We start from the raw sequence: 18,362 nt of genomic DNA, 5'->3' as shown, positions 1-18,362 counted from the left end.
TGGAATTTTCCAGGCAAGAACACTGGAGTGGGTTGCCATTTCTTCCCCCAGGGGATCTTCCTGACCCAGGGATCAAATGGGCATCTCCTGTGCCTCCTGCATTGCAGGTATATTCTTAACTCCTGAGCCATCAGGGAAGCCCAACTGATGCCATAATCCACCCCCAAAGATTAATGCCAGGTAAGAAAGTTCTTGAAACTGTAGGTTAAAATATGTCCTGAAGGTTCTTCAGAGACTGAGAGTGGTGGTGGTCCCCACAATGTCAGATATTAGAATAAATAATTCTTTACCATCTGAGCCACCAGGGAATTCCAATCAAATAATAATATGATCTAAAAAGGGGGACAGGGGGAGGCACTTAAGAACACGCGCCTTGGTGTCAGACCCTGGCTTGAGCTTCAGCCCCACTGGCCAAGCCATTTCCTGTGTATGAAGCTAGGTGACCAAGCCCCCTCCCCGCCATAAGGCGATTGTGAATGAGCACTGGGAATGTGTGTGTGCGCCCAGCACAACCCCCTGCCACAGGCACTCACAACTCAGTACTCATGGAGAGGGGTGGGGCTGGGACCCGGACCCTGAATGGAACAGACCCAGGCCTGCCCCTCACAAAGCTCACAGCCAGAGAGGCAGGCCGCCTGTAAACATCAATATTGCAAGAAATTAAATGATTACTGTGTTAAGTGAATTAGGAGATGATTTTAAATTAGCAGATAATTTTGTATTGCCTAGCTTAAAATAAACAAAGTGTAAGTGACTTTGTGGTGATAATTAGCTGCCACTTAAGGAGCCTCTGGCTGCACTCCACCCTCTCACCCCCGGCCTTTAGTCACTTCCTATCTACCTCTTGAGTCTCAGCTTAAAGGCCACCAGCCTCAGAGCAGCCCTGTTGCCCCTTTAAACTCAATCACATCTCTCTGTGATCTGGTACCATGTTCCCCTCCTTTGTAGCCATGTGTGTGATCATGGTGTTACACATGGTGTCCCTCTGGCCCAAGCTGAAGCACAGCAGGCTGGGTTTTCCTTGTACAGCACCTGCCTGGCAGCACCACCTGACACCCAGTCAGTGCCTAGGAAACAGTTGCCACGTTGACTGATCATTTCAACCACATGTTCCTCACCTGAATGTCTCTTCCCTTTCCAGAATGCTGCCAGTCATGATGCTGGAGAAAACACAGAGGCAAGGGGCTCCCAGGCAAGGACTGCAGCTAGTTTCTCTCGCAGACACAACTGGCAGCAGCCATCAGGAGAGCCACCCAACTTCGAGGCTCCAAGGGAAGAGGCCAAGTTCCTCTCACCTGGAGAGGATGGAGCTTAGAAGGCACCCAGGTGGTCTGATCTGTGCAAACCTGGGGCTCCTCACTCTAAGATCTACCCTCAAATTCTCCGTCTCTGCTACCTCCTCCCAACACTCATCTCTATTTATTTGGAAAATCAGTAAGTCATCCTGAAACAGATCATGGTGATATGGACAAAATTGAGTCCTTTCTTTTCTGAGTGTAAACCCAGCCTCTTCCCGCCTGCCACTCAGAGAGAGAGAAGGAAAAGGCAGGTGACTCCAGGACAGACCAGCCAGCCCTTCACTCTTCCCTACCCCTCTGCCCCTTACAAAGTCCTGGCTCTGCAAACACGCACCCTGTGCAGACCAGCGGGCACTCCCTCTTTAATGAGCCATCCCAAGGTTTCTGGTGCCCCTGAGGCAGGTGGGAGCTGAAGCTCATCCCTCCCCTTTAGAAGAGGTGACACTGACCAGTTCTCACAGGATGGATAACCATCATCCACTAATGGAAGTCTGAGGGGGAAAACGTGACATCCTGAAATCACCTACAAGTATTAGCAGTCTATTGTGCTCAGGAAGCAATATCATCAGGGCATGAGGGGCAGTGGTAGGTGGTTTGTTTGTCTTCCTCCCATTCAGCTGATTAATGGGCACTTTTGAAAAGATTTCTCTGCTGACCTCAATGACCTCCCAGGCACTTGAATTCCTTCCTCGCTTAACACAATTCCAAATCCTTGTCATGCTACAAAAGAAACACATGGGGTCAATTCAGTTCAAAGGGATCCTGGGGGAAGAGAAACAGAAAAGGCGAATCCACTAATTAACTAGGTTTAGAGCACCTCAGCCTCCACCACTGCAGCATTCAGCAGAGTCCCCCTCTGCTCCACCTGAGCCTGCTGCACCCTGTGCAGAGGGACAGGACAGACATGGAATCTTTCCAGAACAGCCTCAAAGTCAACAAGTCAATGAGGTCAGACCCTGGTTTGCTAGAAGATTGACAAGCATGGCTTTTCTCATCTGAAGAAACAGAAAACCAAAAGACACAAAGAACAATTCCAGAAAAGCCACTGTAAAACAGACACTTGTAATGAATAACTCTGATTCGCCCTCATGCCTTTATCGAGCCCATCTTTGCATGAAATGTTCCTTTGGTATCTCTGATTTTCTTGAAGAGATCCCTAGTCTTTCCCATTCTGTTGTTTTCCTCTATTTCTTTGCATTGATCTCTGAAGAAGGCTTTCTTATCTCTTCTTGCTATTCTTTGCAACTCTGCATTCAGATGTTTATATCTTTCCTTTTCTCCTATGCTGTTCGCTTCTCTTCTTTTCACAGCTATTTGTAAGGCCTCCCCAGATAGCCATTTTGCTTTTTTGCATTTCTTTTCCATGGGGATGGTCTTGATCCCTGTCTCCTGTACAATGTCACGAACCTCATTCCATAGTTCATCAGGCACTCTATCTATCAGATCTAGGCCCTTAAATCTATTTCTCACTTCCACTGTATAATCATAAGGGATTTGATTTAGGTCATACCCGAATGGTCTAGTGGTTTTCCCTGCTTTCTTCAATTTAAGTCTGAATTTGGCAATAAGGAGTTCATGGTCTGAGCCACAGTCAGCTCCTGGTCTTGTTTTTGCTGACTGTATAGAGCCTTTCCATCTTTGGCTGCAAAGAATATAATCAATCTGATTTCAGTGTTGACCATCTGGTGATGTCCATGTGTAGAGTCTTCTCTTGTGTTGTTGGAAGAGGGTGTTTGTTATGACCAGTGCATTTACTTGGCAAAACTCTATTAGTCTTTGCCCTGCTTCATTCCGTATTCCAAGGCCAAAATTGCCTGTTACTCCAGGTGTTTCTTGACTTCCTACTTTTGCATTCCAGTCCCCTATAATGAAAAGGACATCTTTTTTGGGTGTTAGTTCTAAAAGGTCTTGTAGGTCTTCATAGAACCGTTCAACTTCAGCTTCTTCAGCGTTACTGGTTGGGGCATAGACTTGGATTACTGTGATATTGAATGGTTTGCCTTGGAAATGAACAGAGATCATTGTGTCGTTTTTGAGATTGCATCCAAGTACTGCATTTCAGACTCTTTTGTTGACCATGATGGCCACTCCATTTCTTCTGAGGGATTCCTGCCTGCAGTAGTAGATATAATGGTCATCTGAGTTAAATTCACCCATTCCAGTCCATTTCAGTTCGCTGATTCCTAGAATGTCGACATTCACTCTTGCCATCTCTTGTTTGACCACTTCCAATTTGCCTTGATTCATGGACCTGACATTCCAGATTCCTGTGCAATATTGCTCTTTATAGCATCAGACCTTGCTTCTATCACCAGTCACATCCACAGCTGGGTATTCTTTTTGCTTTGGCTCCATCCCTTCATTCTTTCTGGAGTTATTTCTCCACTGATCTCCAGTAGCATATTGGGCCCCTACTGACCTGGGGAGTTTCTCTTTCAGTATCCTATCATTTTGCCTTTTCATACTGTTCATGGGGTTCTCAAGGCAGGAATACTGAAGTGGTTTGCCTTTCCCTTCTCCAGTGGACCACATTCTGTCAGATCTCTCCACCATGACCCGCCCGTCTTGGGTTGCCCCATGGGCATGGCTTAGTTTCATTGAGTTAGACAAGGCTGCGGTCCTAGTGTGATTAGATTGACCAGTTTTCTGTGAGTATGGTTTCAGTGTGTTTGGCCTCTGATGCCCTCTTGCAACACCTACCGTCTTACGACCCAGATAATCACGATGGTGGGATCACTGACCTAGAGCCAGACATCCTGGAATGTGAAGTCAAGTGGGCCTTAGGAAGCATCACTACGAACAAAGCTAGTGGAGGTGATGGAATTCCAGCTGAGCTATTCCAAATCCTGAAAGATGATGCTGGGAAAGTGCTGCACTCAATATGCCAGCAAATTTGGAAAACTCAGCAGTGGCCCCAGGACTGGAAAAGGTCAGGTTTCATTCCAATCCCAAAGAAAGGCAATGCCAAAGAATGCTCAAACTACCGCACAATTGCACTCATCTCACATGCTAGTAAAGTAATGCTCAAAATTCTCCAAGCCAGGCTTCAGCAATATGTGAACCGTGAACTTCCTGATGTTCAAGCTGGTTTTAGAAAAGGCAGAGGAACCAGAGATCAAATTGCCAACATCTGCTGGATCATGGAAAAAGCAAGAGAGTTCCAGAAAAACATCTATTTTTGCTTTCTTGACTATGCCAAAACCTTTGACTGTGTGGATCACAATAAACTGTGGAAAATTCTGAAAGAGATGGGAATACCAGACCATCTGACCTGCCTCTTGAGAAATTTGTATGCAGGTCAGGAAGCAATAGCTAGAACTGGACATGGAAAAACAGACTGGTTCCAAATAGGAAAAGGAGTTTGTCAAGACTGTATATTGTCACCCTGTTTATTTAACTTATATGCAGAGTACATCATGAGAAACGCTGGACTGGAAGAAACACAAGCTGGAATCAAGATTGCTGGGAGAAATATCAATAACCTCAGATATGCAGATGACACCACCCTTATGGCAGAAAGTGAAGAGGAACTCAAAAGCCTCTTGATGAAGGTGAAAGTGGAGAGTGAAAAAGGTGGCTTAAAGCTCAACATTCAGAAAACGTAGATCATGGCATCCGGTCCCATTACTTCATGGGAAATAGATGGGGAAACAGTGGAAACAGTGTCAGACTTTATTTTTCTGGGCTCCAAAATCACTACAGATGGTGACTGCAGCCATGAAATTAAAAGACGCTTATTCCTTGGAAGGAAAGTTATGACCAACCTAGATAGCATATTCAAAAGCAGAGACATTACTTTGCCAACAAAGGTTCGTCTAGTCAAGGCTATGGTTTTTCCTGTGGTCAAGTATGGATGTGAGAGTTGGACTGTGAAGAAGGCTGAGCGCTGAAGAATTGATGCTTTTGAACTGTGGTGTTGGAGAAGACTCTTGAGAGTCCCTTGGACTGCAAGGAGATCCAACCAGTCCATTCTGAAGGAGATCAGCCCTGGGATTTCTTTGGAAGGAATGATGCTAAAGCTGAAACTCCAGTACTTTGGCCACCTCATGCGAAGAGTTGACTCATTGGAAAAGACTCTGATGCTGGGAGGGATTGGGGGCAGGAGGAGAAGGGGACGACAGAGGATGAGATGGCTGGATGGCATCACTGACTCGATGGACGTGAGTCTCAGTGAACTCCGGGAGTTTGTGATGGACAGGGAGGCCTGGCGTGCTGCAGTTCATGGGGTCGCAAAGAGTTGGACACGACTCAGCGACTGATCTGATCTGCCCTCATGCCAAACCTTCAGGCAATTATCTCCATTTGACAGCTGAGAAAACACAGAACCTATTTTTAGGATCACATTTATGCTTGGGATGCCTTCAGAATGAATGACTCCGGCTTCCTGGGAAATGTCTAGGTGCTCTAGCAGTCAGCTCTGGGGCCAGCCCTGAGCTTCTCCATCTTTCCTCTTTGGTTGGATGTCTCCTTAGCCTCTTTGCCCTGACAATGCTCTCTAGCAGTTGAACACTCAGTCATGTCCAGCTTTTTATGATCCTATGAACTGTAGCCCTGACAGGCTCCTCTGTCCATGGAATTCTCCAGGCAAGAGTTCTGGAGTGGGTTGTCATTTCCTTCTCCAGGGCATCTTCCTGACCCAAGCATTGAACCCCAGATCTCCCGCAATGCAGGCACATTCTTTACTGTCTGAGCCACCAGGGAAGCCCTGACAATCCTCTCTACACCTATTATAAAACTGACCATTTCTGGCTTCAGAGGTCTCAGACTCCTAGAATCCACTAATCTGAAGGTAAAAATACTGACTGTTGAAGGCACACAACCAGTAGCACCTGCCACCTTCTGTCCTGCTGCAAAAGGACAGGTGCTTTGAGTACACAGAAGTGTGGAGATACCAGATGCTACGAGCAAGGTCACATGAGCAGGGTAAAGCAGAAACAAGGTGCCTGCCCATCTGTCCAGCTCCAGACCTCTTTGGCTTCTCTCTGCCACTGTGAGACATGACCTAAAAGATGAGTTCACCTAAACATCTCCATAGAATCTGAGGCTTTTCCATCTAAAATTAATTAAGGACCAAATCAGCCCGACAATATATGCTGACATTTATTAATCATCTACTGGGGCTTCCCTGGTGGCTCAGACAGTAAAGAATCTGCCTGCAATGCAGGAGACCTGGGTTCAGTCCCTGGGTCAAGAAGATCTGGAGAACGGAATGGCAACCCACTCCAGTATTCTTGCCTGGAGAATCCCATGGACAGAAAACCTGGCAGGTTACAGTCCCAGGCATCACGAAGAGTTGGACGTGACTGAGCAACTAACACTAGAGTAGACTAGTGCATATGGACTACGTACTGGAATTTTCCATGAAGTCCCAATTTCAAATATCCTGTCCCACTATTCTCATAAGCACTCTGATACCAAGGCATGGATTCTGAATCTTCATTCTGATTGTGAATATTGTGTCACAATCAACACTCCAGGAGGGCAGGGACATGAGTGTCCTGTCCACTGAAGCGTTCCCGGCACCTAGTGTAATGTATGGTCTATAGTAAAATCTCAACAAACACTAAATAAATAGTTATTTGGGGGAGACAAGTCTCTTTAAGTCTCTTGTGTTTCTACACATTTGCCAGCAAAGGCACTGACAGCTCTTGTTTCTGACCAGCCTGTCAAGGATGTCTGTATAACAAACAGCCTTGGAAGAGTGAGAGAGTATCTCCCGGTAGAAAAGAAGACAGATTTACTTGCAACCCATTATTAAAGATTCAGGTTTCTGAAAAGCAAAGGGCAGGTTTATATATTGTTCAGTCCTGGACAATACAGACTTGAGTTCCCTAATCTGGGAGTTTCCCTACTATTTGTGATGCAAATCCAGCTGGCCCACTCCATGTCAGTCGCATGGGACTTGGAAGGGAAGCGAACAAACGCACACATGAAATTCATGCTGCCTGTGTAACACGAGTAAGAACGTCCTTTGACTCTGACCCAGAAGTCTCGTGTCTTTTGTCAGTATCCAGTAAACTAGGGTAGGCTGACTTGTCAGCTTGCCAGCAGGGAAAAATCTCAGACTTTCAGAGTTCCTGACCGTCGTCTGCTACTTGGCCGTGTGGTTCCACACCCCACCTTACTCAGTTATAACAGTAGCCAGTCACTAAGGAATAAGGAAACCAAGGCTCAGAGCAAATTAGTGATTAGACAGGATTCCAATCTGAGCTCCCATTTTTACATTTCCAGCGATGAAGGTCTTTATCTGTCATGTATGGTGGGCTTCCTGGAGGATGACAGTGAGACAATAATACATGGCAGGATCTCAGAAATGTCAACTTTATGTCCCCTTTAAGTAAAAGGAATGTCCCTTCCCTCCCCTCTAATTAAAAAAAAATCCAGCTGCTTCAGAAAACACCCACAGACATTTGTAAACCACCAATGTTTGGGGAAACAGTGGAAGCAGTGTCAGACTTTACTTTTGGGGGCTCCAAAATCACTGCAGATGGTGACTGCAGCCATGAAATTAAAAGACGCTTACTCCTTGGAAGGAAAGTTATGACCAACCTGGACAGAATATTCAAAGGCAGAGACATTACTTTGCCAACAAAGGTCCGTCTAGTCAAGGCTATGGTTTTTCCAGTAGTCATGTATGGATGTGAGAGTTGGACTGTGAAGAAGGCTGAGTGCCAAAGAATTGATGCTTTTGAACTGTGGTGTTGGAGAAGACTCTTGAGAGTCCCTTGGACTGCAAGGAGATCCAACCAGTCCATTCTGAAGGAGATCAGCCCTGGGATTTCTTTGGAAGGAATGATGCTAAAGGTGAAACTCCAGGACTTTGGCCACCTCATGTGAAGAGTTGACTCATTGGAAAAGACTCTGATGCTGGGAGGGATTGGGGGCAGGAGGAGAAGGGGACGACAGAAGATGAGATGGCTGGATGGCATCACTGACTGGATGGACGTGAGTCTGAGTGAACTCCGGGAGATGGTGATGGACAGGGAGGCCTGGCGTGCTGCGATTCATGGGGTCTCAAAGAGTCGGACACAACTGAGCGACTGAACTGAACTGAACTGAACTGAATGTTGTCAGATAAACACCCTGAGAAGAACTAGAAAAAGAAAAACGGCTCCTAATCACTTCTGAAACCAACTGGTCGGGGTGGTGACACACAGGTCAGGCATCCTGTACAGCGAGGGTCTTCATGAGGCTGGCGGTGGGGACACACTCCCTGGTGACTAATCAAGCCCTGAGACCTCTGGGAGAGGACAGAGGACATTGAGCGGCATCCAGTCTTGGCTGAACGCAATCCGGATTGTAACTGGAATTCCCCATTTCTATCCAGAACTCAAAGGGTCAGGAGATGGAGTACCCAGGGCACCATTCTCTCTGCCCATGCTGTACAGAGACAACCAAGCTCCAAGTTGTACTTCTCAAAGGCACCTTGAAGAGAAAACTAACCAAAATAGCCCCTCAAGGTAAACAGAAGCTGTCTAAAACTTGTCTAACAAACTACAACAGGAAGTTTTCTCAGCAGCTTCCCTTGTGCAAAAGAAACCAGAAAATAGACGTTTCCTTGTTAAAAAAAAAAAAAAAAAAAAACAGAGTAATAAAAGCAGAGCACTGCTGGGCTTGAAAAAAAATTACCTTTCCCTTGAGTGTAATTATATACACCACAAAGAACCGTTATGCTAAACTCGGGTATGATCATAACATAAAAGACAATCGCTACTATTATTATATTTGGAAAATATGAATTTGGTGGTGGGGGGTGCTTAATTACACTGGGATGGCTAAGGACTCACTGGAGTTAGTACTGAGAAAGGGAAACTGTAATCAAGTGTGTTACTTAAAATTACACCACATTTGTTTCAGTTCTAATATCATCTGATCTAGTCATCCTCTTTTACGGGTGGAGGACAATGGAAGGTCCTCTGTTAAAGTTCTATCTTGAAGTCCCCAAACTCCCAGGCCAAAGAGTCTTGGCATAGAAGGAGGATATAATGGAGAGTGGGAAAGTTTTGCCTTTTGCACAGGCATCCTCCAGCCTCAGTGTCCTGACATGGCTGCATAGGGGGCCATGGCTCCCCTGACAAACACTGCCATGCTGTGGAGAGTCCCAGTTCCTACTGCACTGTGGGTTCCATTCTTCTGAAGAGTGGGAGGGAGGCAAGACTGAGGATCACCCTCCAAATGGGCTTCAGGCAGTGCCGTAGGCACACTGGGCAAGCAGGCGCCTACAAGCCTTTCTGAGCAGCAAGTCCAAAGCTTTCTTTAATTTTCAAGGAATTCTGTGACCCATGAAAGGGTTAATAACCATGGAATTTGAATCTCATTCTTCTACCGAGAAACTCAATCTTCTCCAAGAACTACACGGATTTAAGAAGTAGCTTGTTGCAAGGTCACTGGGGAAGACACCTGATCCCTGCACCATCCCCCTTGTCTACATCCCCCTTCGTCTCCCCTGCACTTTCCCCAACAATCCAACCAGGGAAAAGAGAAATAGAAGCAGAGATAAAGAGGCAGAATGAGTGTAATGATGGAAGAGAACAAGGAAGAAGTTTATAGCGAGGGGAAAGCCAGGGATATTTCTAAAAAGTCTAGAGAAAATGCTCCTTTGTCCACGCAAGTAGTTCTGGAAACTCTCAGACAATTAGATATCAGTCTTAAAAGAATCAAATGATAAGCCAGATGTATTGTTACCATACAACTTGATGAACAAACTTCACTGTTCTAAAGTTAAAATAACCTTACAATTTGATGAATAAAATTTACTTTTCTAAGGTTAAAATAGTCTTGCATGCTGGCATAGGACTCGTTTGAGTCATATTTCTTTTAATAGATGGCATCAGAATGAGGGTGGTGATTTTCCACCATCCTCTTCCCAGAGCTTAGCTCTGACTGAACTCTGGTCCCACACGTGGCTAGGTCCACAAGACCAACAGCCCCTTAGTCTTTGGGGTGGAACAAATGACGAGTAAACATTGAAGATGTGACAAAAACATCAAGTGTTCTGTATAGTTTTTAGGTAACTTAGGGCTTATATGCTGTATGCTTACAACACAAATCTAATGTGGAGGATTAGTTTGGAGAGGCAAATATTTTGTAATATGACATTACCTAAAACTCAGGTCCAAGTCGTCACAACCCTGATAGTTCAATATTACACATTTATTTTGACTTTTACAGGTTACAAAGTGTTTTTCCAAATATTGTCCATCTTTCAAGACCACTGTACTCTGGACAGAACACCTGTAAGACATTACTGCAGACTTCCCTGGTGATCCAGTGGTTAAGAATCTGACTGCTAAAGCAGGGGACACAAGTTCAATCCCTGGTCCAGGAAGATCCTACATGCTGCGGGACAACTAAGCCTGTGCGTCACAGTTGCTGAGCCCAAGCTCTGGAGTCTGCAAGTCACAACTACTGAAGCCTGTGTGCCCAAGAGCCTGTGATCCACAACAAGAAAAGCCACTTCAGTAAGACCGCACACCGCAACTAGAGAGTAGCTCCCACTTGCCACAACCAGAGAAAGACCTCGTGCAGCAATGAAGACCTAGCACAGATGAAAAAATAAAATAATTTAAGACTTTATTACATTTATAATTCTGTAATTGTAGTTTACTAACATGAATCCCCGGAGAGCAGAGACCACTTCTATGAAACCTCAGAGGCTACCATGTTGCCTGGTACACAGGCCAGTACAAGTCAAATAACCTTGAATACCATCTGCGTGGCCTTTTGTGGTGATTTTAAAATACATTCACAGGTTCATTCACTCATGTCCCAAAAGTGGAGCCTAATTCGCCTTCTCTTGAGGGTGGGGTGGAGTTAGTGACTCACTTCTAATGAATAGATTTTAAGGGAAGTGATGGAATGTAGCTTCTGAGACAGATCATAAAAGGCATTGCAGTTTTCCCCTTGCCTCACTCTCAGACTAGGGGAAGCCAGCTACCATGTTGGGGATGACACTCAAGCAGCCCTTTAGAGACCTCCCACTGACAGCCGTGTGAGCCACAGCTATAACCACAAAAGGCCTTGGACCAGACCACCCAGCTAAGCTGTTCCCAATGCCAGACCCACAGAAACTGGGTTCATACATGTTTGTTGTTTTAAGACACTAAAGATAGGAGTAATTGTTAAGAAATAAATAACTAATCCACCTATAATGGTGAGTAACAGCAGTAAGAGGTATAAAATAATAATTTATTATTTATAACTTATAAGTTAGTATAACTTATAAGAAAAATTGCAAAAAATAGTAATGAAAATAGTACAGTGGCCATCATTTAGGGTTTACTATTTTAGTTACTCCATATACACTGTTATCTCATCTACCCTTCATAAGAATGTTAAGAGGCAGATAGCAATATTTCTATTTTACCTACAGGGAAATGCAGATGGAGTTGAACTCACTTGGCTAGAGAGTTAATAAGTGGCACAAAAAGAATTGAAATCCAGGTCTCCTTGTTTCCAAATCCCAGGTTCTTAACCAATGTGCACGCTGTCTCCCAGCACATGTTTATTGATTGAGTGAATGAAAGAAGGTATCAACCAAGGCTGCATTATAACCTCCTTGAGCCTGAGGCATCCGTGCCTCTGTGGGCCATTCTTCCATTAAAAAATATTAAAAATTATATTTTATGATCATATTATTATAAAGACTAATATAATCAAGGCTGAACTCATTATTACATATTCATTACTGTTATATTCACTTTCCCTCTAAAAGAAATTAAACAATTTCCATGGGCCCCTAAAAGTCTGGCGGCTCTCGGTGGTGTATCCACTATGCCTAATAAATAAGCATGCCCTGGTATCAGGCACAGCTATCAGACAAACAATTAAAACGAACAAAATGTTTGATGTTGCATTTTAAAAATCAAACAAACAATCTCTATTGACTTTGCTGTTTTCCTCTTCTAAGCAGTAAAGAGTATAGGATAGTAGGAAAGAATTATAACCCATGGGGGATGCATTAGGGACCGCAGAATATACTACATCATGGTGTCCCATCTATGAGATGGGAAAAAGGATGAGAGAAGCGGGTGGTGCCTCTGTATTCACTTGTGTTCAACTCTCCTACAAAGGTGTTCACAGTTTTGAGATCCTGCTCCCTATGGATGGGCTTCTGCAATGGCTCAGGAGGTATAGAATCCACCTGCCAATGCAGGAGACACAGGTTGGATCCCAGTGTCAGGAAGATCACCCGGAGAAGGAAATGGAGACCCACTCCAGTATTCTTGCCTGGAAAACTCTATGAACAGAGGAGCCTGGTAGGCTACAGCCCATGGGGTTGCAACGAGATGACACAATGAGTAACCTCAGAGCTATCTGAGAACCTGTCTTCCAGGATGAAGTTCTCAGAAAGTCTGCTAAAGAAAACAGAATTCTCAACTTTTAGGTTGTATTTTTTTTTCAGTTGACATCCCCATGACCCACCTTGACTGGGATACGACTGTCTCACTCCCATGAAGTAGATGCTTGTGACAGTGCTCAGAAATTAAATTCCTGGAGAAAGCACATCATAATGAAAAAGGGATGAAAAGAACAGTGATTTTATTGATAGATCCAGGACAGACTTTAGCTTCTCCACCCAGTAACAGTGAGGTCATGGATGAACTCACTTTATGGCACCTGAATTGGATCATCTGAACTGTGGTGCTGGAGAAGACTCTGGAGAGTCACTTGGACTACAAAGAAATCAAACCAGTCCATCCTAAAGGAAATCAATTCTGAATATTCACTGGAAGGACTGGTGCTGAAGCTGAAGCTCCAATACTTTGGCCACCTGATGTGAAGAGCCAACTCACTGGAAAAGATCCTGATGCTGGGCAAGATTGAGGGCAGGAGGAGAAGGGGATGACAGATCATCCTCTGTCACGGTTGGATGGCATCACAAACTCAATGGACATGAGTTTGAGCAAGCTCTGAGAGATAGTGAAGGACAGGGAAGCCTGGCATGCTATAGTCCATGGAGTCACAAAGAGTAATACTTGACTTAAAGACTGAACAACAACAAAAATGAGAGCTATGAGGCAAAGACGGTTAATGCTCACCAAAGAGCCATAGGTTCCCCTAGCCTTCACAGCCAGCATCTGGCCAATGGACTGTGAACAGAAGGGACTCTTCTGGGTAAGGCAGGCAGAAGCTGCTGTATTTCCAGGTCTCACTTCCTCTTCCACAGCAACCTCAGAAACCACATGTTCAAGACAGCATAACTTAAAGATGACAAGGGGCCTGGACCCACAAGCCTGGAGAAGAGCAGAGAGCAGGGGGAGGGCCACCGGACCCACACTGAACTTTGAGTGAAACTGGGTTAAACCATTAGTCTGGGGATTCTGTTACTCAGCGTATCTTAGCTTATCCTGACAAACAGACACTGTATGGCCAATGTGTCTGGAGCCTGAGGATTAAATAAGAGGAAGAAGGTAAAGGGTCACTGTGCCTGCAAGAGGGAACTCACTCAGTCAGCATTTCTTTCCATGTCTACTTTCAAAACTTGAGGCATGATTGCAGATCCCTCCCTGATCCTATTTTAGTGTTGGGAACCTAGTCACAGCATCCTGAAAAAGGTGAAGGGTGTGCACAACCTCATGACCAGAGGCCTTCTGCCTTCCTAAGTGCTCCCATCACCCACAGAAAGCAATAAAGACATTTTGCAGGACCTAAATTCAGCTCTACTCATTTCCCCTGGAATGCAGAGAAAAACAGGTTATACAGAGTGAAATGAGTCAGGAAGAGAAAAACAAATATCACATGTTAATGCATATATATGGAATCTAGAAAATGGTCCTAATGAACCTATTTGCAGGGCAAGAATAGCAACACAGATGTAGAGGACGGTCTTATGGACACAGGGGTGGAAGGAGAGGGTGGGATAAACTGAGAGAGTGGCACTGACATATATGCACTAGCATGTGTGAAACAGAGAGCTAGTGCGAAGCTGCTGTATAACACATGGAGCCCAGACGCGCCTCTGTGATGACCTAGAAGGGTGGGATGACCTAGAGGGGTGCAAAGGAGGCTCAAGAGAGAGGGGAAGTATATATACTTATGGCTGATTCATGTTGTTGTACAGCAGAAACCAACACATCATAAACCAACTATCCTCCAATTAAATTGTTTTATAAAGCAGGTGGGGGAAGGCACAGACAGAGTATTTCTGGCACATTAGAATTAATGTATTTCTGGCAGGTTAAAATTTCTGTTTGGGTGTGGTCAACAAGCTTGCAACTGCTGACTCTGCAACATTACCCAGGAGTTTGAGTGATGGCTTGCTGGAGCCTAAAGAAGCAGGATGTTCTGGAACCCATCTCATCTACAACCTCAGCATCATATGATTCAAGACTCTTAGCCATGACTTAGACCAATGTTGTGTCTTAGAGGAGAAAGCTTGCAGCCCAAAATGTGAAAGAAGCTCATTGCTGGCAGGTGGCTAAATCACCAGGCTGCCCTGCCTCCCAGAGAACTTTCCCCCTACAAGTGACCATCCTGATTGTCCAGGTCCCCCATCATCCAGGCACATCTGCTTTGTTATCAACTGCTTGAACAGGGTCTGTCAAAAATGAATACTAAACTCAGGCATGGCAAGCCTTTCTGGCATCCATTTCACCATGATTTCTCTGGGTGCACCCTGGATCGATGTAGCTAGTAAAAGTCTGCCCTGCCTTGGCAATCAGATAGAAAAAGGATAATCACCCCAGGCATTTCCAAGGGACCTTTCAAAGGATATCATTAATTCTGAATAAAGCTCTCCCCTAACAACACTTTCCAATTATAGACTTGACATTCCCCGTTTTATCCGACAAAACTCCTCTGCCATTTCATGAAGGGTGTCGGGGGCGGGAGATGCCTGCTTTTAAAAATACACACATTTGAATAACCTAAGCATCTGAGTTAACTTACAAAATTAAAACAAAGCTAACAAGAAAAAAACTTACCCTCTTTCTTTCCCTCCTCATGTCCCCTTCCCCTGGTCCATACATTGTATTAGGAAAGAGGCAATAATTCCTAAGCCCACACTCACCCAAAAGAAAAGTTCGAGGCTTCCAGGGTGAGGAGGGAGCTAGGATCTATTAGGGTCTGGCCAAAAGGCAGAGGGGCTTCCCAGGTTGCTCAGCAGTAAAGAATCTACCGCTGTGCAAGTTCGATCCCTGGGTTGGGACGATCCCCAGGAGGAGGAAAAGGCAGTCCACTCCAGTATTCTTGCCTGGAGAACCCCATGGACAGAGGAGCCTGGTGGGCTAGAGTCCATGGGGTCTCAAGAGTCTGACAGGAATTACAGACTAAAAAACAAACAAAAAAGGCAGAAAGTCCCCATTCTAAAGACAGTGGAGAGAAGTTCTGCCAAATGCAGGTTCCTCCCTCTCATTCATTCATTCGTTTCCGGCGCCCATTGTAGATTGCCCGGCAACGCCTTGGCCCTGAGGGTCCCCTCGCTCCAGGCAGCACTGCGACCCCTCCACCTCCGTTTGCCAGGCACTGTGCCAAGTGTCTGCATTCTTTATCTCACGTAAGCCAAGAGCTCTATTACGTCTAAAGAGGAGGAAACAACGCCCACAGAGATTAAGTAACTGCCCCAATGTCCTGTCACTGAAGGATACCACTGAGGTTGAGACAGTGAAAGAAAAGTGATACTTGGATTCATTTTTATCCTCCCTTTCCCCTTGGCAGGAAGCTGGCCAATAGAGTGAATAGTCTCGGGACTGCAGGGGTGAATGAGGGTGCAGTGGAGACAAAAATACGGGGCGAATGGTCACAGAAGGTTCAACGGCAGGACGAATTTCCAGCCTCCTGCGGTAACGCTTGGTCTAGCCGCGGCTAGGAAACTGGCGACTGACTCCCACGGATACAATAGCTCCAGGAGAAAAGCAACGGAGGGCACAGGGGATCCGCCGCGAGCTCAACGCTACCGAGCAACACTGCTCCTGCCGCCCCTCTCAGCCGCGTGGTGCCGCGGTGCCCGCTCCAGCTCCAGTCCTAGTGGGTAGGTGCTGGAACTCCTTCCCCCGCCCCGCCCCTCCCCGCGCACCATCTACTCATGAACCCTTCGTGTGCACGCCAGGCGCGAGTGCTGAGCTCCCCCGCGTGCGCTGCAGCAGAGCAGATGGCAAACTCAGGGTGCGCTCCGAGTGGCCAACCTGAAAAGCTTCCGCCAAGTGTGCAAACTTGCACCTCCAGCTCTTCCTTTCGCCAGGCTTCCTCGTCCCTCAGCGACCCCTTTCCCAAATCCCCATTCCCCAACCCGCGCCTCACCTGCACGGTGGAGGGCAAGGGCAGCACAGCCCTGCAGCGGCGACCGAAGCGAAACTTGGCCGCCTTATATATCTTCCAATAGACAAACAGCACCACGCCAAGCGGCAGGTAGAAGGCGCCGCAGGTGGAGAAGACGGCGTAGGAGGGTTCCTGGCTCACCTGGCAGCGCTGGAGTCGAGCGTCGTACGCCTCGCCCCAGCCGAAGAGCAGTGGTGCGAGGGCGATGAGAGCGGAGAGCGCCCAGGTGAGCGCGATCATGAGCATCGAGGCGCGGCGGCGGGTGCGCAGCGTGTACTGCAGGTGGCGCGTGATAGTCCAGTAGCGGTCCAGGGCGATGGCCGCCACGTTCCAAATGCTGGCGGTGCAGCACATCACGTCGAAGGAGATCCACACGTGGCATAGACTCCGGCCCAGCAGCCACCGTCGCCCCGCCGACAGCTCGCTCACCAGGCTCAGGGGCATTACCAGCGCTGCCACTAGCACGTCCGACACGGCCGTCGAGGCCACCAAGTTATGCGGCACACGGTGAAAGGCGCGGACCCGCAGGATGGTGACCAGAACAAGCAGGTTCCACAGGAACGTGGCCGCTATCAGCAGCACCAGCAGCGTCACTACCAGTACCGAGAAGACGGAGAAAGGCGGTTCTCGACCCGGCGGGGCCGCACCACCTGGGGTCGATCCGATGACCCCGCTAGGGTTTGGGCTACTGCTGAAGGCTTCGGGTCCCAGGCGAAGGGCGACGCCGGTGGAGGCCACAGAGAGGTTAGCTGCTTCCATAGCGCGCGGCATCCCGGCTCCCCCGCGGGGACGCAAGCGCGCCCTGGGCTCGGGGTGGACGCGGCGAGTGAGGGCGTGGAAGGGGGCCTTGCGTGATGGGGAGGGCAGAGAGGAGTCAAGTTCGCCCTACTCTGGTCCCTTATTGCGCCGCAGCTCCCCACCCCTCTGGCGCCTCGCCTTTGAGTCCTCCTGGGTCTCTTTTCCAGTGGAGAAAAAAGTGGGCCCCCTCAGGAGCCCAACTCCTCCACCTTAGTCCCTGAGCCATTCCCTCCTGCCTTGCCTCGCTGTTCCCAGGGGAGCGGGCTGTCATAGGGCTGGGAATCCGAGGGTATGGCGAGTGTCCGCGCGCAGAGTGGGTTTGGAGAGTGGCCAGCGACTCCGAGCCCGGCGGGGCCTGAGCAGAGCTGCACCCGGGATGGGCGTGGGCGGCGTGGTCTGGAGAACCAGCCGACTGGAGCAGGGCCTTCAGGCTGTCCGGTGGGTCTCCCTCTCCCCTCTGCGCCGAGAGAACCCTAACGCGAGACTCCCCGAAGGTTCACAATCGCCTAGGAATTCCGCAGCCGGACCCCTGGGACTCGCCTGAGGTACAGTTTGACCTCTAGAAACAGAGGGATCCGCCCTCTACGGGACAGAGAGGTTCTGCTTTCCTCGATCTCCATCCTAAGTATCTGTGAACTAGGAGACTCGGGTGTTAGGTACGTCAAGGAGGAAGCGCCTCGACCCGGCTCCATCCTGCCTGCGGCTTCCCTTACTACACCCCCTCTGAGGATTCGTGCTGCCTTGAGAAGTTCTCTCTCTGGCTCTACAGAGAAAGCACTCGGCTTCTAAGCTTTTTGGCCGAGGCCCTGATAAGGGCGTGTCCACCACCTCCTCTCTGTCTCTAACCCAACCTTATTCGCTTTCCACCCCGCCCTCAGCAGTTGCCCAAGTTCCTGATCCTAGCGCACGTCTTCCAGTTCTTCATATCCAGGGTGAAGATGGAGTTATATTTTTTTGACCCCTGGACAAAGGTGGAAACCAATGAGAAATGAAATTCCCCTAACCCGC

The 18,362-nt window shown here is 47.4% G+C and overlaps 1 protein-coding gene across 2 annotated transcripts in view; it reads right to left on the bottom strand.

Moving 5' to 3' along the window:
- The window catches only part of LOC523484 (5-hydroxytryptamine receptor 5B), a 26,309-nt gene extending 7,947 nt beyond the window's left edge, over nt 1-18,362 (bottom strand). For both annotated transcript variants that reach the window (XR_003030970.2, XM_005202546.5), the window contains exon 1: nt 16,539-18,362. Coding sequence is in view for 1 of the 2 variants with exons in the window: in XM_005202546.5 (XP_005202603.1) it covers nt 16,539-17,327 (789 nt within the window). In the remaining variant the exon portion in view is untranslated. The remainder of the gene's footprint in view (nt 1-16,538) is intronic.

Source organism: Bos taurus, chromosome 2 (genome assembly GCF_002263795.3).
Source record: "Bos taurus isolate L1 Dominette 01449 registration number 42190680 breed Hereford chromosome 2, ARS-UCD2.0, whole genome shotgun sequence".
Taxonomy (NCBI): domain Eukaryota; kingdom Metazoa; phylum Chordata; class Mammalia; order Artiodactyla; family Bovidae; genus Bos; species Bos taurus.
Note: the sequence above shows the minus strand (reverse complement) of the source record. Positions and strands in the feature narration are given on the sequence as shown.